The sequence below is a fragment of the Protopterus annectens genome, chromosome 3.part1, assembly GCF_019279795.1.
Source record: "Protopterus annectens isolate FY-2018-M chromosome 3.part1, PAN1.0, whole genome shotgun sequence".
Taxonomy (NCBI): domain Eukaryota; kingdom Metazoa; phylum Chordata; order Ceratodontiformes; family Protopteridae; genus Protopterus; species Protopterus annectens.
The window spans coordinates 1,606,090,610-1,606,115,952 of record NC_056732.1 but is presented as its reverse complement, the minus strand read 5'-3'; the positions used below and the strand labels follow the sequence as shown (position 1 = coordinate 1,606,115,952).

The window sequence follows — 25,343 nt, the reverse complement described above, 5'->3', positions numbered from 1 at the left end:
AACTTCCCCAAATCCAATCTAATTCCTACACAGGACATTGCCTGCCTAGGATGCAGAATCAGAACAGACTTCAGGATGGCCTTCCTACCTCAGGAAAAAGTGTTTTCCCTGACTTAACTCCTTTAATCTGTCCTCCTTACACCCATTCTAACTGTGAAGGAATTTCTCAAACTTCTCGGTCACATGGCTGCCACAATTCCCATGCTGCCACTATCAAGATTACACAAGAAAGATGCAATGGCATCTTCACTCAGTATGGACCCAGCATTCTCACTCCCTAGAGTTCAGAATCCTACTTCTACCCTGCCTCCACCAAGAGCTAAAGTGATGGACGGCCCAGGTGACCCTTAACCCGGGTCTTCCTCTACAATTGCCCCCCCCCCCCTTCAGATCATGCACACAGACACCTCAAATCTGGGCTGGGGAGCAACATTAGACACAAGGAAAGTGCAAGGTTTGTGGAAAAAACAAATACAAACACTGGCACATCAACATCAAAGAAATGTCAGCCGTACTTCTGGCCCTGCAGGCCTTTCTACTTTTCCTCAGACAGGGCATCCTGAAGATCTTCACAGACAATACCACAGTGATGTGGTACTTGAACAAGCAAGGAGGGACCAAGTCCTACCTCTCTGCAGACTAGCTCTACAGGTATGGGAACTTGCTGTCTCCCAGGGAATCACCCTACATCCTGTTCCAACAAAATTGCCAGGCAGACTTCTTAAGCAGAACCTCCTCAGACAGTTACAAATGGATGCTGAGAGAGGTATTCCTAGAATTGATCCACATGTGGGGTATTCCACAGATAGACTTGTTCACCTCCTCCACAAACAGGCAACTCCAGAGCTACTGCTCCAGAACTTACAACCCAAAGGCTCTTCAAACAGATGCCTTCTTAATGTCTTGGAAGGGGAAATACCTGTATGCCTTTCCCCCCGTTCCCTCTGATACAGAGAGTCCTACTGAAAATTCAGCAGGACTCACCAAAATTCTTGTTGGGGGCACTCTTTTGGCCAAGGCAACACTGGTTACTCCTACTTCTTCATTTATCCAAGGGCAATCACCACAAGTTAATCCCCTCAGTAGATCTAGTCACACAGCACCAGGGAACACAGTTTCACCCATAGTGGAGATCCCTATACCTCTCCCTGTGGCTGATAGGATTCTGATTCCCTTCAGACACCTATTTAACAAGGATGTGCTATCAGTCCTGCAGGAGGCCAGGAAACCAAACACTAGGAAATCCTACATCTTTAAATGGAGAAGGTTTTCTATCTGGTGTCAGAAAAGACAGATAGAGCAGCTGGACAGTGACCTGCCTCTAATTCTCTCTTACCTGTGTGAACTGCTAAAGACAGGTTTGTCTTGCTCCTCCTTAAAAGCACACCTGTCAGCCATTTCTGCCTGCCTGCCTATGGAACCCCTCTTTCTTCCAGACAAACTATTCCTAAAAGGTGTTTTACATCTAAGAACCCCTAGGAAACCAACTCCTCCTCCCTGGGATCTTAATTGTGTGCTGGAAAAACTCACTCTGCCACCCTTTGAACCAGCTGATAAGGCTGACTTGGAATTCCGCACTTGGAAAACAGTACTGGTAGTGGCTTTAACTTTAGCCAGAAGGGTCTCAGAGCTCCAAGCCCTCATGTCTACTCCACCCTTCCTGGTTTTCCACATGGACAGGGTCACTCTCAGGATTAATCCCTCCTTCACCCCCAAGGTGGTTAATGACCTCTCCTGTAATCAGGCTATTCGCCTGCCCACCTTCTTTCCTAACCCTCAGGGAGACAGTGAGAGAGTCCTTCACTCCCTGGATGTACACAGACAACTCAATTTCTACTTCCATAAGACCAAACCTATATGCAGATCAGGCCAGCTGTTTGTTTCCTTCCACCCCAGGGCTCTGGGGAAAGCTTTAAGAAAGCAAACAATTTCTTCTGGGATTGCTAGGGCCATCTCCTTTTGTTACTCTCACCATGGTATGACACTAATGGGCAACATCAGAGCCCATTCCACAAGGGCCATGGCATCCTCTGGAGCCTTCTTTAAAGGTCTAGATACTAACTCCATTCTAGAAGCTGCTACCTGGTCATCTGTACACACCTTCACCATGCACTACAAGTTGGACCACATCTCCAGGACCAGAGCAGGATTTGCCAGGGCTGTCCTGCATGCGTACTTGGAATCCTCATCCAGACCACCACCCAAGCAGCAGTGAGCTTTTGTACTCACCCACTAGTGAATACTGCAACATTGTAATAGAAGGACATAGGAACGTTGTGTAAAATCTTACCATAGCCATAGATGTCCTTCTCTTCCATGTTGCAGTATTCCTTCCCTCCCTCCACCCCCCTGTTCTCCTTGCACTTGCTCTCCTCGGCTCCTTCACAGGCTATGCTATCAGGACTGGCTCAATCTGGGGCATCTTGGTTCTGAGAACTGGTGTCCACAGACATCACTTTTCTGTCCCACATACCAGCCTACATGTCAGACCTCCGACACACCAATAGGGACTGAAAAAGCTTTGGAATCCTGCTCAAGCAAGCAGATGGGAAGACGGCTAAACCCACTAGTGAATACTGCAGCATGGAAGAGGAGGACAGCTATGGTTTGGTAAGATTTTACACAATTTTCCTTTCTAGTTCTGTGGATCAATATTTAACTAGACCTGCTTTTCTTGCTGGATCTCTGAGTAATGGCAGTAATAATCAGGGCCATAATATTAGGGGAAGTGGAGATAGTGGTTCTTCCCTTATTGACTGGCTTCGACCTCAAGCAGTGTTTGATTATGGAAGTAATGGAAATGCAGGTACGAGTACTTCATTTTTTGATAAACTTACTGGTTTAGATTATATGCTTATTAAAATCAAAAAGCTGCAAGTGGACAATTTATTTTTCGATGAGTGCATAAAAAAGAAAATTGTCCCTAAGAGCCTGTGATTTTGGTGGTTTCAATGGGCCTGATAGCTAATTCATCACTACATATTGAGCTTTTGGCACGGTTTGATATATTTGTTCTGGAATATATACAGCCTAGTCATTAACAACAACAATAAAACAATAGACATAACAAAAGAGGCTTGTGAGCTTGACAGTGTTATTTCACAATACTCACAGTTTTCTAACAACAAATTTGAATATAATAGAATTTTTATATCTGTTGATGAACAAATTAATGTAATTAAAAATAGGAAAATTTCACACAGCTTGCCCCCCACCCCCACAATCGCAAGGCTGGGGTCAACAATACCAGAACAGTGACGAGTGACGTTAACCATGACATGGTCAATGAGGAGATTGATATGGAAATAGATCAGGGTTTTTTTTTAGACGAATAAGAGTATCTCCCACTAAGACAGTGGGAAAAGCTAATGAATCAACACAGGCAGAATTACAACCAACAGGGGTATCAGTGTTCCAGTGGCCAACAAAGGAGAGCCAACAACCAATCAAACAGAGGCAGGAACAGGGGGCGTGGAGGGGGAAATAATTATACCCTGAAGCTTGTACCCCTACATTTTTCCAGCTACCAACTGTTAAAATTGTCTCAAATAAATCAAATGATTTTATGGTTTATAATTATTCTGATTTGGATTTAGATACACAAGTGTTTGACTTGTTTGCTAAAGTTTTGACATTTATTCCCTGCAAGAACATGAACCTTGTAGAGACTTTGGATGATTTAAAACGTTTTGTACGTAAATTAAATCTTAAAGTATTATTCCAAGATAATTCACATGTTATTAAACCATTTCGTGTTTCTAGTACGTATAACCCAACAATTCATCCTGCCGTAGAAATATTTGAAAAAGTGTGTGAATTTATTTTAGGGTGCTCTCTTCACAGAAAATATAAAAAAAAATTTAACTTGGATAAATCCGAAAAGAGCTTATCTTATTAACAAATACACAAGGCTTTCAGATTGTAAAAATAAAGGTGCGGGCATTATAGTTCTCAACTATGACGACTATTTGTGTAAAATGAAAGAAATATTGTCTGTGCACACTTACCATCGTAGTTCCTTAAGTAAGTTAAACACTATGTATAAAAGAATTCATAGGTTGCTTTATGACCTTTTTATCGAAGGGTCTGTTACGATTGATGAATTGAATTATTTAACAGTAACTTATCCTCGGACACCAGTTATATTTGGTGTGCCTAAAATACACAAAGATGTGGCCCAACCACCAATGCATCCTATAGTTGATGCACGTGGTTTAGTTACACACCCTATAACAAAATTTCTAGATGAGAAACTTAAGAAATATATTTCAAATGAACCCTACCTATGTAAAGATTCCTGGGAATTTTTAAAGAGAATGAATAATGTTGTCTTTCAGGAAAGTTATAGTTTCATTACAATTGGTGTAAAAGAACTCTATTCTGTTATGCCTCACAATTTGGGGGAAGAATTGTTTTGTGGCCACCTCAGAAGATAAGGTCTTTTACAAGCTGACATCAATGTATTTACTTTTTATTGTAATTACTTGACAAGGTACTGAAAAATAATTTTATACTCTTTGATAATGAGTATTATCTTCAAGCTGAAGGTGTGGCTATGGGGTCTGCATATGGTGGCCTCTATGCCTACATCATAATGCTTGAATGGGAAAAATGCCATCTTTTTAATTCCCCCTTTTTTCAGTTTTGCCATGTCTATTTACGTTTTTTTAGATGACATTTTTATCCTTTGGGAAGGACCTAGAGGGGAGGTGATGATTTTTTAGAATATATAAATCAAACAGCCAACTTCCTACGATTTACTCACCATGTTAATGACAAAACAATTCTCTACTTAGATGCATTAATTACTAAGAATACTTTACATAATAGATTTATAGCAGAAATCTTCCGCAAAGAGACATACTCTAATAGCTTCCTAAATTTTGATAGCAACCATCCCCTTACACAAAAAAGAGCTGTACTTAAAGGCCAATTTGTGAGGGCGGCCAGAATGGTGAGTGTCTGGGATAGCTTTATAGTTGAGTGTGATAAAATAAAAAACATGTTTTTACAACATGCTTACCCCAAATATTTAAGTGAACAAATCATGGGGGAAGTAGCTACAGAAAGTAAAAAAAAAATGGGTATTTTATACCACTCTTGGGTGGAACATTAAGCCAGCACACAAGTAGGTTAGATGACTCTTTGGATGCTCATTCTCAGTTTACACCCCTGCAGTTGGAAATCTAAGATCAATACATGCATTTATTAGGGAATGATATATAAATTTTAAAATGTGCAACAAATGAGATTGGTATTAATGGTTTCCAGTAATATAAACATATGAGGAAATTCTGCTGTAACTCAGAAAGGGTGGTTTATTGTGCTATTTGCTCACAAGGGATCATAGTAAATTTAATGCCCTTGCAAAACACGTTTTTAATTTTAATGGACATGATTTCAATTATTCTGGAAAAAATGGAATTAGTCTGGCAGTTGTGTTTAAATGCACAATGTTGGCCAGGCTTAAATGAAACATTTTCTATCAGTAGTATTTTAAAACTGAAAGCTCTAAATAGATAGAATGTTGCAAAACATCAGTGAACATTCCACACATAATATAGTTACATTTTTGTAAATATGTATCAAGTGGGAGATGGTATTGCAGGTTACTTTCTTTCAGGGATGTGTGTGTCATTTTGCTAGATTTGATAGGCTGAACACATTGAAGAATTTGCTGAACAGAAATGGAATTACTGTGGTTTTAATAATGTTTTTAAACAAAAAATGAAGAACATTTAGACTTAAAATGTAATATTTTATGGCATTGGGATTCTAATTTTATTGGAATGATCCTTTGGGATTTTGTATATTGCTGTGTGCTGTTTTTTCTTAGTATTTGTGGATTAACTGTGGTGGTTATGTTGGACCAAGGAAGTGTGATCACTGGATCCTCTATGCTGACCACTGACACAGCCTGTTTGTCTGAAACTACTCAAACGAGACACACGATACACAGAAGGGAGAAGTGATATAGGCCACTGAAAGCCAGGATAGTGTACTGGTGCTCATTGGAGTCATGGGTATAGCCCACCCCCTGAAGTATCTTTGTTAATGTATGTACTATGTTGTCCATTAGGCATTGTCCATAAATCCATTCCACTGTTGTCTCCATCAATGGTGGCCATGGATGGCCAAGATTACAGTCATGCAGCTCTAGCACTTCCATATCTACATCTGTTTTGGAGATGAACAAGGCAGGAGAGGATGTCCCACGGGATGTGGCAGTTGTGGCAGGGACACATCTGGTAACAGACATCATTCACAGTCCTGCAGCATGCCAAGATCTGCTCAGAGCCATAGTACAACCCATGTAACGCATGGTAGAGGTCAACATGTGTATACCAGCTTCTGCATTGTGTCCCTATCCACAAAGTACCAATCCATAATGTTAATGCTGTGGATTCCATGAGTTGTTAAGTGAGTTTGGGTAACTCTGCACCTCCAAGGGTGATGTGCATGACTGTGTGTCATAGTGGCAATAAGGCCTTCTTACAGATACACATTCAGTAAATACTCCTCTAATATATTTCCATGGTTCTGTAAAGTAAACATGAGGATTTAGCTACTTTCAGCAACACAAATGTTATAGGTTCATAGGTGTATACTAGGCTAATTGCGCTGAAGCCTTTACAAACCTAGCCAATAGGATTACCCTGGCATTATGCCACCTGACCCTAGTTCCCAGTGCCTCTGCCAAGTAGAGCCACTGGAGTGATCCCTGGGTGAATTTTCTATTTCCCATCCACTCATCAAGATTCTCTTGAAGAGGGCCAGTGAGGTGCTCAGTTTGGCATGTATGGGAAGTCTATTCCATAGCATGGGCAGTCTCTGGGTTATGAACCTGTCCCTCCACCATGTTCTGTTGATTGTGGTAATGAGTTTGAGGTCTCTGGACCATGTGGTTCGGAGGGATTGGGATTTCCTTAGATGTAGCATTTCTAACAGAGCTGGGTCAGACATGGTTTTGTAAGTCAAGCAGAGATTGCCTCTAAGTAGGTGATATGAGACAGAGAATAGTTGGAGTTTTTTTGAGTCTGTCCATAGAGGACAAGTGTTTAAGGCCTAAGATCCTCTCTGTGAGGTACTTTTGCAGCCTCTCCAGTTGTTGCAGGGGTCTAGTGAGGTACATGCCAAATGGGGCATTGTACTCTATGATTTGCCAAATGAGGGAATAGTAGAGTGAGACAATGACCTCTTTCTTCCTGGATGCAAAACCCTTAGTAATGAGATGTGCCACATAGAAGGACTTTCTGACCACAGTGGCAGGATGGTGGTCAAAAGAGAGGTTGCTGTCAACCTGTGTTCCCAGATCTTATAATGCCTTCTGTGTTCAATGGACTACCATTGATGTGGTAATTCGTGGGAACCAGGTTTTTCCCAAAGGGGATGACAACACATTTTTTTGGCATTGACCTTAAAGCCATGGTACTGACATCAGTCGTTCGTCTCAGTGAGGCCTTTCTGTAGGATGTCAGCATCACTTGGGGAGTTAATAATAGCTCCCAATTTGCAATTGTCTGTGAACTTTGTCAGCCAGAGTCCCTTCGTGTTGGCCTGGACTTCAGAGAAGTAGATAGCAAACAGTGGAGGACCCAGGACCAAACCCTGTGGGACTCCACTCGTGACTGGTCGGGAGTCAGCTACCTTCACACTGTGGGTTCTATCTGTGAGCCAGTTTGCAACTCGCGTAGTGATAAAGGGGTTGTTGCCCCAGCTTAGTGAGTTTTTTTGTGATTCTTGAGTGGGGAATGGTATCAGAGGCTTTGGCCAGATCAAGCTAGGCTGTATGAATCACCTTGCCTTCATCCACAGCTCTGGTGACTGACTCAAAGAAGTCAACCAAGTTGAGCAGGCATGATCTACCCTTCACAGGTCCATGACGATGTGTTCCATAGCTTTGCATGTCAGACTTGTCAGGCTAATGGGGCAATAGTTCCAAGGGTCTGTAGTCGCTCCTCCTTTGTGGATAGGGATGACTGTAGCAGTGCACCATTTAGCAGGAACAAAGCCTGAGGTGAGGCTGTGATTGAACAGGGCACACAGGTGAGGTGCCAGTTCACTCTGTAGTTCATGCAGAACACAGCCTGGGATATTGTCATGTCCCATAGAAACTGTATTCTTGGCCTTGGACAGTGCTCTTGTAACCTGTGCAGCAGTAATACTGGGCGCCTGACAATCTACTGGTATTGCGATTAGTCCTTTGGGGGGGTAAAGTTAGCACTGAATCTGTCAGACAGTATATTGGCAATATCTGTTGGCTCTGTATCGGAGATACCATTGCGCAGTAGCTCAGAGCAAATGTGGGTATTGCCGTGGAGATTCTTATAGAAGGCCTTGTGGTTGTCTTTACTATCTGCTGAAATTCTGTTTTCATAGCTAGCTTTAGACAATTTGATGAGGGATCTCAACTTTTTGTTGAGGCTGATGAGAAGTTTTTCCAGTCTTGGGACTTCACCTTATTCCGCATCAGATTTTTCCTGCTGTTGTAGAGTTTGTTTATGGCAGTGGACCACCAGATTGGCTTCCTTCATTTTTTGGATGAGAGCATCTTGGTTCTATTGGGTATGGTGAGATCCATGCATTTGTGTACGTGTTCATACAGTACATTGGTGTATGATTTGACGGTCATGCAACTATTCTCCATTTGCATGAGTTCTGTGAAATTGACCACCTGTATTTTTAGTTATTTCATGGTGGTTACCTTTGTGGGGGTGGGGGTGGGGGGTGGGATGTGGATTTCCAGGGTGATTAGTTTGTGGCCAGATCTAATCAGGGAGGAGTTGACTGTTGGTGTAGAACAATGGTCACCCATGTTAGTAATGACCAGGTCAAGGATGTTGCTACCTCTAGTGGGGGTAAGAATGAGCTGGTCCAGGGCATTGGAATTAATGAATTCCTGGAAACGTTGGGCAAGTGTATTGGTGCATGAGTAGTTTTCCCAGTTACTGGAGGGGTAGTTAAAGTTGTGCAGTATGAGAGTGTTAGGTTGGACCCTAATATTCTCCTGGGTGCTTAGGAATATGGAGTGCGAGTCTTGGAACATGGTTGGGGACCTGTAGCAGGCTACAACCTGAATCGCTGTCTTACCCAATGTTAGCTGCACCTGAATTATCTCAGATGTGTTATGTTGGGCTACCAGTCTGAAGGTGTGCACAACCTTTATGAATATGGAAACACCATTGATTTTAGAGCTTCGGTCCACGTTCTGAGGATGAAAGGTGTGGAATGAGTTATAGCCTGGTAGTGCAAGAGTGCTTTCTGCTGCCTTGAACCAGGTCTCTGTTGTAGCACAAATGTCGATGTTCTCCATTTTAAGGAGTGCTTCGAGCGAGTGCATTTTGAGATTTCGACTTCTAGTGTTGAACAGCATGACCCTCAGATTGCATTTGTTTGCAGCTGTTACTGTGATACTTTGGTCTTTGGAACACCACCTAAAAAAGGCACTATAGGGTTGGCAAGAGCCTTGGCCATTATCCGGAACCCCAGGGTTGACAGATGCAGGCCATCTCTGGCAAAGCATCGAGGTCTGTCAGTCATGTCATCACAGGCAGACCGATACTGGCTCCCCTTAGAGTAACACCAGAAACTTAGCCATTTGTTGAAATTAATCATTTTCTGCTTGTACTGTGCTATCGTTTCTGGGTGATGGTAGGATGCTTCCCAGGGCTAGGGTCATACCTGCCTTGGCTACATAATCATAGAGCTCCTTCATGTCTCTTTTCATGTAGTCCAGGGAGGTACGTCTCAGGTCATTCACACCACATGTACAATGACTGAGTCATATTTGTACCTGTTTTTGAGGGACCTGAGTATGTGCATTATGTGGCGGATCCTGGCACCTGACAGGCAGTTGTCTGTTAGTTTCTCCTTATTCAACTTAGTGAGTAGGACATTAGTGTGCCTCACTATCGAGTCACCTATGACTAGTGTGTTGGGCATGCTGTTTTGCCTTAGGGGCTTTGGTTGAGTGGCACACTATTTAGGAGAGTTATGTGTCTCGTGATTAGTGTTGTGTTGTCGTGGTCGAGTACGTTTCTGCCGTGGAGGTCTCTGCTGTTTGGGCAGATTTTTATTGAAAGCCTCCACGAAGGTGGGTGTGTGGTTTGTGTTTTAATGTGAAGGCATTGCTGGTGTGTGTTCTCGAGAGCTGTGTGTTCCATGTAGTGTGGTGCAAGTGTTGACCTTCTCCTCTTGACCAGCTATTCCGATCTTGGCTAGACAGTGCATGGCTTCCAATTTGGATATATAAGTGCATCTCTCACAAGTCTGAGTGTTGGGAGGTAAGAGGAGAGGGTTATCAGTGTACATAAGGCAGTTGCTACATTGCCTCAGTATGCCCAAATTTACCAGGTTAATAGGAGGAAGCACAGGAAACTGATCTTTAGACATGCCTGGAGGGGTGGGCATTAATAATAAGTACTGGAGATGTTTCCTTGTAGAACATTTCATGCTGGTAGCACTTTTGTGTGCTACAATAATTGCTACAAGACGTCTGGTAAAGTGCTAGACTAATAGGCTTGTAAAAGTGCAGGAGAGGAGAGAACTAGCAGTTCTAAGGGAAAAATTGAAGAGCAGACTTTGGCACCACTCAGAAGCTTACAAACAGACCTGGATACAGCAAATCTGGATCTGGGCAAGACTAATTACAGGAAAGGTGGGAAACAAGTGCAAACGCAGGCTTTTAAACCAGAAAATTGAAAGAGATGGAAAAACTGCTCAAATTGCAAATAAACTATAATTTCTGGGCCAGAAACCACTCCTGTTGTGGTAGATATGCTACCTAGAGCTTAACACTCCCACTGACAAGCTAGAAGGCTTTCCTCCAACACAGAAAGGCTTGCAGGGCTCAGAAGCTTACAAACAGTCCTGGATACAGCAAATCTGTGTCTGGACTAGACAAGTTACAGGAAAGGTGGGAAACAAGTGCAAATGCGGGCTTTTAAACCAGAAAGTTGAAAGAGATGGAAATAACTGCCCAAACGGCCAATAAGCTGTCATTTCTGGGCCAGAAACCACTCCTCTTGTGGTAGATAGGCTACCTAGTTTACCACTCCCACTGTTAAACTAGAAGGCTTCCCTCCAACACAGAAAGACTTGGGGTGGGGAGCTCAGAAGCTTACAAACAGTCCTGGATACAGCAAATCTGTATCTGGACTAGACTAGTTACAGGAAAGGTAGGAATCAAGTGCAAACATGGGCTTTTAAACCTGAAAGTTGAAAGAAAAACTGCCCAAAAACGGCCAGTAAACTACAATTTCTGGGCCAGAAACCACTCCTCTTGTGTTAGATAGGCTACCTAGTGCTTACTACTCCCACTAATAAGTTATGGCACCACATCACACTCTTTGTATGTTTCTGAATCATTCTGCTATTTTCGATTAACTCATTGATATACATGGCTCCTTCCATTTTATTAAATTTGCTCATTGCTATCTGTCAGCGCAACTATTAACATATGCCATGGGCAGCTCTACTACTTGGCATTCTACAGTTGTGCTGTGTGTGTCTCACAACCACAGACACACACACACACACACACACACACACACACACACACACACACACACACACACACACACACACACACCTACCATCTTACCGGTGGCCGCTATGGTTTCTGAATCCCGGGGTTAGGAAATTGATGCAGACTACTGGAGTCATTGAGAAACACTAGCAGTAAAAAAAGACACAGAAAAGTGGATAAATGCAATTATGTTGCGTTCTAGACTGTGTTATGCATGAAATAACTTGTATTTTTATTTTTTGCATCTAGCACTACACTCCCATTCATGCGGTCATCAAGCAGAAATTAGAAAATTTTGATGTGATCTCTGCTTAATATATAAAGCTATGTCAAACCCAGAGCTGTAGGACATGCTACACCTACAGAAATCCCAATCCCTCCGAGCTACACGCTCATCATCACAATAAACAGGACACACTGGAGGGATAGATTCCTGTCCCAGAGACTTCCTGTACTCTGGAACAAGCTACCCATCTATGTCAAGCAAAGTTCTTCATTAGCACTCTTCATGAAAAATCTTGATGAGTGGATGGGAAATAGGAAATACACCCCGGGGATCACTTCTGTGTGTCTGCTGGACAGTGACACAGGAAAATAACTTTCTTGGGTGGCGTAAGCTATGATACCTTGCTGGCTAGGCTTACATAGGCCCTTGGGCCGATAGCCTAATACCTACCTATGAACACTGCAAGATGACTGAAAAGTACTGTGAAATGCCTATTGTGCTGGACATGGTGAGTGTGTGTGCTTTACATTTCCAGCTACACTGCTTGGGTGATGCATGGTTATTGGTTCCAAAGTTGTAGAGCTTACAGTATTTGAGGTTCCACCAAGCTGTTCTGCTGGGATTCTGCCAACAGCCTCACCCTAAGATGGACAATCAGATGTTGACCGCTCACTCCCATCCCCACCCATCTCCACTGACCCGGTCACTAAAAAAACAAAACAAGTCATCTTGAGTGTAGTCATGGCTTCATCCCTCTGTACCTTGAAACTAGCTACTTACAGTGTACCATTTTTAACACAACTCATGCCTTTTATGGATAGCAGTAATCCACTGAAAATAACAAAGTCAATTAAGTGAACGTGTTTATTTGTTAATTTATTTATATTTGTTTGTATTTGTTTGCCAGGGTAGTGCACTGATCTCAGTGGACCATTTGCAGGCACAGCCTGTGTGAATAGGATCACATAAGAAATGAACAAAGCGTATTTACAGATAAAAGGTTATGCAAACAAACAAACAAAAAAAAAACATATATATATATATATATATATATATTTGTGTGTGTGTGTGTATTTACAGATGCAAAAATGTGCTAAACATTTAGTTCAAGAAGCAGTTTACATTGTCAAAACATGAATAGAAAAATGGAATTATGCTTAGCAGAGCTTTATGGATAAGATATAACTGTAATGACTGAGCTGGCTTATGCTACAGAGATAGCACATGTCATTATATAGAAAGTTATGAAGACCTTAGAAGAGGCAAGTGAGAATAGTTGCAGGAAAGGGTACCATGGCATTGTTCATTTCTTATGTGATCCTGTTCAACTGGGTTGGTATTCCTTTATCAAGTATTTCGAATAGACGGAAGATGTGAGAATACATGTCTGACAAGTTTGGGACATCATAATTTGGTAGAGCCAGCAGTCATGCAGTTATTAGACCTGCTGCAAAATTAACTGGAAAACTTAAAATTCAACCATGAGTCACTGGCGTAATCAAGAGGGTAGAGTGTGATTTTAAGGAACCTTGAATAAAAGCCATGTTGATCAGAGATGTCTTGTGCTAGTAGTCTCAGCGAAGCAGCTGTGCAAAGTTGACAGACGTCATTTTTAGGTAGAAGGAAATGCACCCACAGTAATAACGACTGGGGTGCACCTTATTCTGTACTGTATCTGTAAGTTTACCATAACTGTAAATTGGTACTTCCACTGTATAATGTAATCTCTGTACCTTAGAGCCCTCTGTTTAAGGTGTCTGCTAGATATCCAGACCTACTAGGATTTAGCAACTGTCAGACGTCACATATGATATTTTTACAGAAATATGTACACCTCCTTGATTCTGAACTTCATTTGCACATTATACACACTGCGTACCTGAAAACCCAGTAAGTGTCTGAGGATGTACACCTTATTTGATTTGTATCAGGCACATTCACATTGTTTACTCTGGTAGTAAAAAAAATGCTGTAGACAGATTTAATAGCCATGTAGCTTCAGAATGCCATTGACTTGAGTTGAAAGGAAAATCCCAGAGGCACTGTTCATTCCTAGGGTAGGTAAATTGCATTTTCTTATGTAGTGTCTCCACCTGAGTGATCACTGATTGTTTTAGACCAGGAAGTGTAAGACATGATGTTATGGATGTATAGGAGTATTCCTGCGGTGCCAGCTGTTTATAATTACACCCGTGTCATAATATGAATGCTTACCAACTTCCCTGCCACTAGGCCTAGCTGAGTTAGTAAGCAGTATCTGAGGACTTGGACTATTAACAAGGCTCTTATGATGGCTTGACAGATTAAACAAATCTATAGCTGTGTGACTGCCTTGTGTTCATATGTAAACAGTCTCCATTGGGTTTTGGCTTGAGGAGAAGCACAATTTGTGTGGTGCTCTGTTTAATGTGCTACTTTTGAGGGTATTTCCTTGTTAGACATCACAAATCTGTCTTTGCTATAAGGTTTTATATGGTAGTACTAGCAACAATAGTTGTACATTTATGAGAACACATGCAGTGCAGCCTGATCTAATTTATTCACTCCTTTATTAATTGCAGGAGTTTAAATTTATGGACCAGACACGTTCCCCTTCAGTGTCTCCTAGCAAGCAATCTACTGTAGCAGCCTCAACAGTGACTTCTCTGTTTGAACAGCACCGTGATGGAGGAAATCCGTTTGAGATGCAAGCAGATTTCAAAGAGGATGAAACAGAGGACGTGCTGGCTTCTAATGGGGTATGAGAGAATTTATTTACTGAACTGTAAATTTGACTGAGCACCCTTTTTAAAGTCACTTAGAGTGTTTGTTCTAGGAGCTTTTACATGTTTGTTTTCAGACATTATACGCAAAGGCGTTATCACCATAAACAAGGAACACTTGCTTAAAAAGGTTAATGGTGCAACAAGTCAGCAACCCATAATTTATCATCTTTGGCTGGATTTTTTTTACTGTTTTCGGTTTATGGCAGTGTTTGCAATGTAACTGTTTATAAGACAACTAGCCATTTTCTGTTCGGTAGCACTAAATGTATTATCACATACTAAACAAAAAAAAAAATCTGCTGCTCATGTGCACCAGTGTTTTTGAGCTCATTTCACATACTGTTTGAAAAGTAAGGAAAGAAATTTACAGTGTACCCAAGATATCATCTTTCTGACTTTGCTGTAGATGACAGAGAAAACAGAATCAAACAGACAGCTGCATGCTTTATTGTGCAGCTGATGGAGTATGATTCCCAGTTTATTGGGCTAATTGCCTTCCTTCAGAGTTCTTTGCATTATTCTAAGTACATTTCTTTTGTTCTTGATACCACCTTGTGTAAAAAAAAATGCATCTACAAGTTGCTTAATGCTAGGTCATGAGTCATCAGGTTTTGAAACTAAGCTTCTAGGAGATTCAAACAGTATGGGAAACAATAATGCCTTTTAGTTTAGTCCCGAGAAAAATTTGTGTTTGTCCTGTATTTTTATATGCCATCTTCCCACTGCAATGAGGTTCTTAAACTGACATACTGCACTTGAGTTTCACTGTTTAAGCAGGGCCAGTGTTAGCATTTTGGGGATCTTCAGCAAATGCCAAGTTGGGGGCCCCCTACGCACTTGCAGTCTGCATATCACCCTGTCACTGCCAACCTTCCTAGACAACCTACACACAGACTAACCTGTAGCTACAATACTCTTTTATTACAACAGGCCTGTGTGTACCATAGGTTCATAGGTTCATAGTTTATACTAGGCTATCTTCTGGGTGATAAATCTATCGTCACTTGCTCAACTGAATAGGACAGGTTACTTGATCTGGATGTGAATCCCTTCATGATCAAATGGGCAATGTAGAAGGTCTCCCTGTGGGACACCATGCCACATATGGATGTTTACAGTTACTGGCATTTAGTTACAGCAAAGATGCATTGTCTACAAGTCTGGACTTATTGTAGGTGAAATGGCACCCTAGGCCTACTTTTTCACCCCCCCCCCACATACACCTACACACACACACACACACACACACACACACACACACACACACACACACACACACACACACACTCCAGTTTTCCATTGTCCCACCCCTTTTCCCCAATATTGGGCTCCCCATGCCATGGATATTACTTTTTTCTTCTTTTTCTCACATTCTGACATATTTTTCAGCTTTTTTCAAGAAGCGATAACTTCCTATATGCTCTGAAGTGCATTTTAAAGTTTTTTTCTTTTTTCACAACTTTTTCATCTGGTATTGGTTTGAACAGAAGTTATAATTAAGGAAAGAAATTCACTGCTGTTATTCAGTTGTCATTTTCTTTGAATCCTTTAAACATAAATTTCCTGACCAAAACAAGACAGTGATAACCATTTAGAAAATTTTATTTTATTTATTTTTATTTGTTTACAGTTTGTTTACCAGGATAGTCCAATGGGCCACGAAGAGTCCATTTTCAATGGAGTCCCAAGGAGAAAAGCTCCAAGCCAACGGTATAAAATGAAGATAATACATTCACATTTTGAAATATTGGTGAAGAGTGAAGGTATAACATAGTATAAAAATCTACAGTTTACAGTGAAAATTCATTTAAAAAAGTAAAGAAAAATATATGCACACACACATATATATGTATGTGTGTGTGTGTGTGTGTATATATATATATATATATATATATATATATATATATATATATATATATATATACACACACACACACACATACATGGTTTCACTTTATCATCTCGAAATAATAAAATACCAAATTTTACTGTCTCGAAACTATAAAGCCGAAAGTGCAGTTATGCGAAACTGTATAATATCGAATGCGGAAATGTTGAATCCGCGGTTGTGTTGGCACGTTTGTGATGTGCGGTGCAGTTTGTGGATTTAGCTGGGAAGTCAGATAAGTGGTGTTTTTGTAAGGATATTTGGTAGGGATTTTTGTGTGTGTGTGTGTGTGTGTAGTGGTGGGTTTTATGTGCTTGTGTGTTTAGTGCGACCTTGGAGTTAGTATATATAAGTAGTGGGGGGGGCACAGAGGGGCTTGCATGGTGGTGTGCATATGTGTATGAATGCGATTTTGAATTTTGTGGTTGTGGGTTGTCGTTTTTTTTAGTTTTTGGCTTTATAGTGTTGAGATACTAAAATGTGGTATTTTATATTTCGAGATTATAAAGTGAAACCATATATATATAAATATATATATATATATATATATATATATATATATATATATATATATATATACATATATATATAAATATATATATATATATATATATATATATATATATATAAGTTAAGAAAAATATAAAAAAAAAAAAACATTTGTGCATGTTTACAGATAGATTTGTTTACACATTGGAAATATCGCCGAGGGGGCACAAGTAATGTTAGGAGAGTTATAGTAGGATAGGGGGGTAAGCGGTATTAAGTGATGATGTAAGAAAAGAGGGACAGTAAACAAAAGTAGTGTAAGAGTAAGTAAGTGAGGAGAAGTTGATTAAGAGACAGTGTAGCTCAGTATGATGAATGAGAAGAGAGAATGAAGGAGTATGAGATACTGGGAGTAATATAGAGGTGAGTCATGTGGGGTGAGTGCAGGAACATTCCCAGAGGTTTGTGAGATGGAAATGAAGCAGGGTCTTAAAGGCAGAGTGGTTGTGGGTAGTACAAATAAGTGGTGGCAGGGAGTTCCAGAGGCGAGCTAGGGAAAAGGATAGTAAGCATTTGCCTGGTGGGTGAGCAGGCTTGTGTAGTTCAAGCAAATTCTGGTTATTGGATCTTAGAAGTCTTCCGGTTAGATGCATTTTGAGAGAGGAGGCAAGGGAGTGGCAGAGAGAGGGATTGAAGATGAGTTTATGGGCCTGAGTAAGTTGAACGTAGGTAAGATGGTTGGGTAGTTCTAGCCAATTTAGTTTCTGTAGGGTATTGCAGTAGTGAGAGTAGGATTTTAAGCCGGTAGCAAACTTAGAAATTTTGTTATAACAGGGCCATAGTTTTGTCTTTAGAGAAGATTGGAGGTTAGTAAGGAGTGGAACGCCATATAAGAGAGAAGGAATATGAGGTAGGTGGCAGATAGTACAATCTTAGTAGAGGGAGTGATATAGCGGTTGTGGCAGTAAAGCATGCAGTGTTTCTGGTGAGTTTTCTTTATATTAGTTAATAGGTGGGTATCAAATTTTAACTGTTCATCAATAAGGACTCCTAGAAGCTTTGCATGGGATACTACCTTGAGAGAGGTATTGTTTTGGCTAGTAATGGAAAATGGGTTCTTATGTATAGTGGTATTTTGGTGAAGGCGTAAATACCATGATTTTAGTTTTTGATGCGCTGAGTGCTAGATAGTTATCTAGCATCCAGCGTTCAGTAGAAGTGAAAGCATCCTGAGTTGGTTTTAAGAGAGTGGGGGTGGAAGTGGCGCAACAGATAATCGTAAAGTTGTCTGTGTATTGAATAAGTTTATCATTAGGAATGTTCTGGTGGAAGTCATTTTAGAGCATTTTCTCATCCTTTTAATCCAATGGTGGCCTAAAAAAAAAAAAAAACTTGAGTAAGAAAACAATTTCAGTCTTATTTTTTTTTTCTGTCAAGGAAGTCATAACATGTACCCAAGGCTTAATGTTCAAAGATGACAAAATAGTTCACAATAAAATAACATACTAGTTGTCTGGATACACAGACCCTGTCTGTGAAATGCCTGCCTCCCTAACCACCTCCCAAAAAAGACTGCCTATGCATCCCTCTGGTGTTAAACTGGGATGAAAGCAGAGGTTAAAATCGTCACAGTCATGTATTTCAAGTGACTGCTGACATGCACATACATAGCATGCCTTCTCACTTCTCAACCCAAAATGTCAAAGTCAACCACCTGTATACATGCCTGAAGTGTGATTGTAAGGAAAGTGAAAAAAATAATGATTACAGTAATGCATTCTACTTTGCTGTTCCTAGATACAAGCTATAGTAACCTTCTTTGTACAACTCTGAGGTCTGTGAGAAAAGTAAAAGAAGCAGTCACCACACTGTCCTCAGCCCAAACACAAGCTATAATAACCTGTAAGGTTTGACTGTGATGAAAATTAAACAAACGCACACGTACACACACACACACACGCACACGCACACACGCACACACACACACGCACACACACACACACACACACAAAATCTACAGCAGCTTTCTGTACACACATATCTGAGCAGGGAGAGCAGAGGCCATTGTCAGCCTTATCCTAACAGGGTCATATCACAGCCTGTTCAGGTTTAGTAACATAATCAGGAAATTAGTTCATTTTTCCCCAACCAGCATCAGCTTTTGTTGGGTCTCCACACAGTCAAGGATAATTAAGGGAGCTCCCTGTATCAATTTACAGAGTCTGGGGAGTGGGAGCCCCCAGACACTTAGAAGAGCTTGGTGTCTGAATTTTCTGTGATATTTTATGCCTTACTTTTGTAATGTAATTACTTGTTAGCTATATTTTTTACTGATACCCAGAGGAATAATGTATGTGTCCTGGCATTATTGGGTGTGTGCACAGATAGACTGGGATTCTTGTATGGAAACAAACATTTATTTACTGCAGCAACCAAAACTACCCTTGCAAAAACATTTTTACATCTCTCCCTTCTTTATGGTGCTCCTGTCCTAACTAACTTACAAACATCTGTCCTAAGCAAGATGGAGCAGTTCTACAACAAAGCTGCAAAGTTTGCCACAAACTCTAAATATCTCACACACCACTGTAAATCACTGCTAGAATTAAACTGGCTTGAACTCCCTAACCAACTTGCCTTTATTCAGCTATTCACCTTGCACAACTTTAGTTTCATACCTACTGCCTGCCCTGCACTAGCCAATCTAGTGTCACCTTACATACCAAATCGATCCCTACGATCAGATCTCTTAGCTGTCTCAAAACCTACAAGAAAACCAGGTCACTCTCTCTATTCATACTCTGTCTCTATACTATGGAATTCACTACCTCCAGCTACCAGGTCTATGCCTGGCCTAACCCATTTCATCCCTATATGCCACAGAGCCAGTCTTCAAATCTCACCTGATAATTTACTGAAGTTTAAACATTTGTGGACACTTGGCTGTGTTTAAATGAAATATGCCATATGACAGAAGGAAAAACTTGTTTATTATTTGGACTTTGGTTGCTGAAATGGAAGAATGTGGTTGAACACATTGTTTCCCCTGTACTCTTCACTTGTTGTCCCATCCCCAATGATAATGTCCCATTGTAATGATCCACATCTAATCACCCGACATCTGGAGCAATTGAACTCACCTAATAACCAAAGGGAAAAAAAAGTCCTCAAAAATCTGTCATATGCTCAGAAAAGTTGAAGAAACTCAGTTCTTCAGCTCGTCTGCTAAAAGGTGACATGTGCCTGACATACAAGGCCATGTCCACCAACCTGGAAATGCTGGACAATGATCACCCTCAAAAATCAAAAAAACCCAACACCACCAGAGAGAAGCCCGACTTAAATAAATAGATAGGATATAATGCTGGATGCTGGAGGATTATTCAGACTCTCAGTGACTGTGCTGTAAAATAATAAAATCCCCGTCCATGTGAGACCTCGCTGGCTCTGTTCTCAAGAAATCTTGACCTGTGTGGAGGGGGGGAGAGAGGTTTACCCCGGAATCTCTCATCTCTGTACTGCTGCTGGACAGACAAACAAAATAATAATGGGCACATTTTTTTTTATGGGCGGGTGGCGTAATAAGGGAAACTTTGGGCTAGGCTTATAAATGCCTTAGGGCAGATAGCCTAGTATAAACCTATGAACCTAACTGTCACTTACTGGGAGAACAAAAGACACAGCAACAGAGATTTCAGCAGTGGGGTTGAACACAGATGAAGGCACAGCCACTTCAATAATGAGGTTTGGTGCTATACTCTTGGAAGCAGAAAAATAATCGGATTTATGAAGCATACTCTAATTTTGATCAGATTGTCAGAGGTAGCATACTTTCTGTGCCATGTAGCATATCTGATTTTGAGCAAAATGTAGTTAGATGTGTAAATATATTATGGTGCCCTCAGATGAAATGCTTGCTGTTAAGAAGTTTAATATTGCATGCTAAAATTTTAGCATTAAGAGTATGTACTGAATATACTTTTATCTCATTGAAGTCGACCCTAAAGCTCATTTTTGGAAAAAAGACATCGAGCAGTGCAGTGAAGACATCTTTTAGACAGTAGAAATGAGGTAGCAAGCCGAGCAGAGAGAATACCCAAATGAGACTGCCATTTGTTCATTACAATAGAAGATTTATTTATTTTATTTTTATTTATCCTTTTTATTTATCCTTTGTTGACAAGGTTATTTTTATTAGGCTACTAGCTTTTTTGTTTTTCAGGGGAAACCTGAGCTAGTATTTGTACTACCAGGGGAAATTTGGCTAGGGCGTTTAAGAACTTCCCCTTCTCTTTTTGATAGGTACCATGGGGATCTTTTACGTCCACCTGAGCTAACACCAACTCAAGTAGGTAGGGCCTCTGTTTAATGTCTCGTCAGAAGGATGGCGCAATCAGCAGGCAGCACCCTGATTATGCTGCACTGTATTGCTAGCGATCCATCTGCCCGGTGTGGGAATGGAACCCACAGTCTTCTGCACCAACGACAAGTGTACTATCTGTTGCACCACTGACACTGCAAAAGATCCAGATGCGCTTGCCATGTGTCTTAAAACCTATCACTGAGTCAAAGGCTCTCCAGACAACGGTGAACCAATAAAAATAAAGGGAGAGAGCAAAATATGTGAAGATATAGAGTTGTACAGCATTCCTTTGTTTGTTAATGAGCCAATTTTAGATACAGAGATTTTTGTAGTAGAATCTTTTGGGTCTGCTATGAGTCAGGAGGCAAGTCATTAGACAGATTTATTTGTAAACTGAGTCAGTGTGAGGCGAACAAGGTATTGAAAACTGATACAGTTATTCATAGGAAATACTCATAAAAATATGACACATTGAGTGAAATTAGTTCCAAATGAGAATAGGGGAGGGGATTGGTAAAATGGTTAAGGTGGTTACCTAACAGACACAAGGTACAAGGTTTGACTCTCACCATTGAAAGGGAAATTGACTAGGTTCAAAGTGGCCCACTAGGGCAGATAGCTTTGTAATTGCCTGCGAACATTTGTTGCTGAGTAACATGTCATTACAAAGGACAGGGAGAGTCCTGGGCATGGAACATTGCAAAGTACTGACGTTTAAACAACTAGTAACTCTTGAATTTTAGTTATGGACATTATTGTGCCAACATTCCAGATAACGATCTTTAGGAGAATCACTGTGAGGAAAAAGGAAAAAGGTCTTTACAATGTCTAAGAACATAGTTAAGAATGAGAACCAGAAAATGTTTAAAAAAACTGCATCTTCAGTGTGGATATGCTTCTGTGGACAGACAGCTGAAATTGCTTTGCTGTGCAGGAAATAAAGACCTTGGCTGTATTTCTGTCCTGAAACAAATTAGTGACATCCATTGAGGTTTGCCTGAAGTATAGCAAACCTAATGCTGGGTATATTCTTGCCATGCCTTTGTCCTGTGTGACAGTTGTGGTTGACTTACATGAACTTGAAACTGGCACTTCTGAATAATGTTATATCATCAACCAATTTACATATTTCAGGACTGGAAGCATTACAAAGACAAAGACCCCTTCAGAAATAGCCAAGAAGTGTATTCTTGCCATTAACCAAACATAGGCTACCTCTGAAACTATTCAGTGACAGAGATGGAGAATTCAGTTATGAGATAATTAAAGATATGACAGAGAACTTCAGTACTGAAACCACAACCACTGTGGCATATAGTCATTAGAGCAGTGGTCTGATATAAAGACACATTCAGACACTAACAAAAATTGTGTTAATATTAAAAGCTAGTCGTGGATGTGACTCGGACAAGACAGTTGACTGAGAATTTCATAGAAAATTACTGTCCAGAATGTCTATGGATGCAGACAACATAATTTGCTTTTGGACAGAATCCAAATCTCATTTCTGTTGTGATTGACTAGAAATCATTTGCTGAGGATGGGCATTTGCACAAATTTCAAAAAGCACTACAGAAACTCCTTTGATAAAGTGTTTGAAGTGGAAGACGGCGTGTACTACAAAAGGAAGGGCTGACTGTGCAGAGTGGAAAGGAGCCAAAATCATCAGTGGCCAGGATGGAGCTGTGATATTTGTGTAAGGGTTTATCAGTCAAGAGTACATAAAGTCAGCATTTAACTGGAGGACTAGCAGACCAATAAAATGATACTGATAAGATGAAAGGATTAATGAAAATTATGCCAAAGAACTCGTAAAATGGAAATGAAGCTGAGATGAAGAATTTTGAAGTGATAAATACCACCTTGGGTTTCTCCTGAAAAGTAGCTACTAGCATAGTGGGAATACCCTGTCTACAAAGAATGGATAGATGGATGGAAACAAATACAAGAATAGTTTGATGCAGATGGAATAATGCATCCACAGATGCTAGAATGAAGTTGTAAGTAGCCTCATTCACAAAAAAAATTCAAACGGTAAGATTTGTGGTCAGATAACAAAGGCCACAGACAGCTTAATTTGTAGGACAGGCTAGTAAAGCAATGTGAAGGGCAAGAACTGGTATAACTTAAATTTTTTACACCCAGCTAATACAGGCACATAAAGGTCTTTTGACATATCACATTAGAAGAATGTGCACACTGGACCAGTAACTGTCAGATAAAGCCCTTTGATTTATATATAGGATTGCCCTCTGATTTATATATGGAACCGAATGTGCACTTGGCAGTGGATATGCTATTTGAATTGGCAAAACAGAATGAGATACAGAACTGAAAGTATACTGATGTCTTTGAAGAATTTATACCCCAAGCAGACTCCAAAGAATTTTTCCTCAGGTGGATTGCAAATGTTGGAGGGAGGAAATTGTAATTGGGAACTTATTTTTTTGGAGTGTAATGAGTTATCAGACTTTACAAATTCCCTGCAGACGACTCTGTCAGAAATACTGGGTGAGCAAATTGGTGTAACCAGGGAAATTATTTTTTTAGTTGTGATACATAATCTGAATTGCAGAATCTGAATATGTACGAGGGTAGTGTGACACCGCTGAGGTCTGCGGTGGGAGTGACAGATGCGTTTAAGGTGGAGGTGGGATTGCATCAAGGATCAGCTCTGAGCCCTTTCTTATTTGCAATGGTGATGGACAAGTTGACAGACGAGATCAGACAGGAGTCCCCATGGAATGATGTTTGCAGATGACATTGTGATCTGTAGTGAGAGTAAGGAACAGGTGGAGGAGACCATGGAGAGATGGAGATATGCTCTAGAGAGAAGAGGAATGAAGGTCAGCAGGACTAAGACAGAATATATGTGTGTGAATGAGAGGGAGGATAGAGGAATGGTGAGGATGCAGGGAGTAGAGGTGGCGAAGCTGGATGAGTTTAAGTAGTTGGGATCAACAGTTCAGAGTAATGGTGAGTGTGGAAGAGAGGTGAAGAAGAGAGTACAGGCAGGATGGAGTGGATGGAGAAGAGTGTTAGGAGTGATTTGTGACAGACGAGTACCAGTAAGAGTGAAAGGGAAGGTCTACAAGAGGGTAGTGAGACCAGCTATGTTATATGGGTTGGAGACAGTGGCATTGACAAAAAGGCAGGAGTCAGAGCTTGATGTGGCAGAGTTGCAGATGTTAAGATTTGCACTGGGTGTGACTAGGATGGACAGGATTAGGAATAAGTATATTAGAGGGTCAGCCTAGGTTGGAAGGTTTGGAGACAAAGCCAGAGAGGCAAGATTATGCTGGTTAGGACATGTGCTGAGGAGGGATGCAGAGTATATTGGGAAAAAGTTGCTAAGGATGAAGCTGCCAGGTAACAGAAAAAGAGGGAGGCCTAAGATAAGGTTTATGGATGTGGTGCAAGAGGACATGCAGGTGGTTGGTGTGACAGAGCAAGATGCAGAGGACAGGAAGAAATGGAAACAGTTGATCTGCTGTGGCGACCCCTAACGGGAGCAGCCAAAAGAAGAAGAAGATACAGAATCTGAACTGCCTAGACATAGTAGCGACTTGCTAATTTTAATTCTGGTGGCTGCCAAAAGTAAGCAATTACTACAAAATAGAAATCAAATTTAAACCAGCTGTACTGAATATAGTAACAGAGATACTAGAACTGGAAGTGGGACCTTTAGAAAAGGGTAGTAGCAAATGACATAGAAAAAATGGGAATTGCTGGAACAATACATGCAGAATAATGTTTTGGAGGAGGAATGAGGTTTAAGTGAAGGCAGGAACTGAATGAGCTACTGTAGGTAATGTTTGACTGATAATGACTGTACAGAGAATTATATTCAATGTATTAAGTTTGCAATTAAAAATATGTCAATATGGTTTGTTTTCATTTATATAAATGTATGATTGCCAATGTCATAAGTGGTAACTCAATAAAGATGCTTCTTGTTTAAAAAAATTATGTCTTTGAAGAAGTTAATGTTGGCTAAAAATGCATCTTCACTAGGTGGGTGTGTACTCAAACAAACGCTAGAAGGAATAACATCCAAAGCACATCTTACCGCTGACATATTTCAA

General features: G+C 40.7%; 1 protein-coding gene across 2 annotated transcripts in view; it reads left to right on the top strand.

Moving 5' to 3' along the window:
- Positions 1-25,343, top strand: part of VPS50 (VPS50 subunit of EARP/GARPII complex) — a 2,487,651-nt gene that overhangs the window by 1,899,073 nt on the left and 563,235 nt on the right. For both annotated transcript variants that reach the window (XM_044067641.1, XM_044067642.1), the window contains exon 18: positions 14,315-14,491. In XM_044067641.1, coding sequence (XP_043923576.1) covers positions 14,315-14,491 — 177 coding nt within the window. The remainder of the gene's footprint in view (positions 1-14,314; positions 14,492-25,343) is intronic.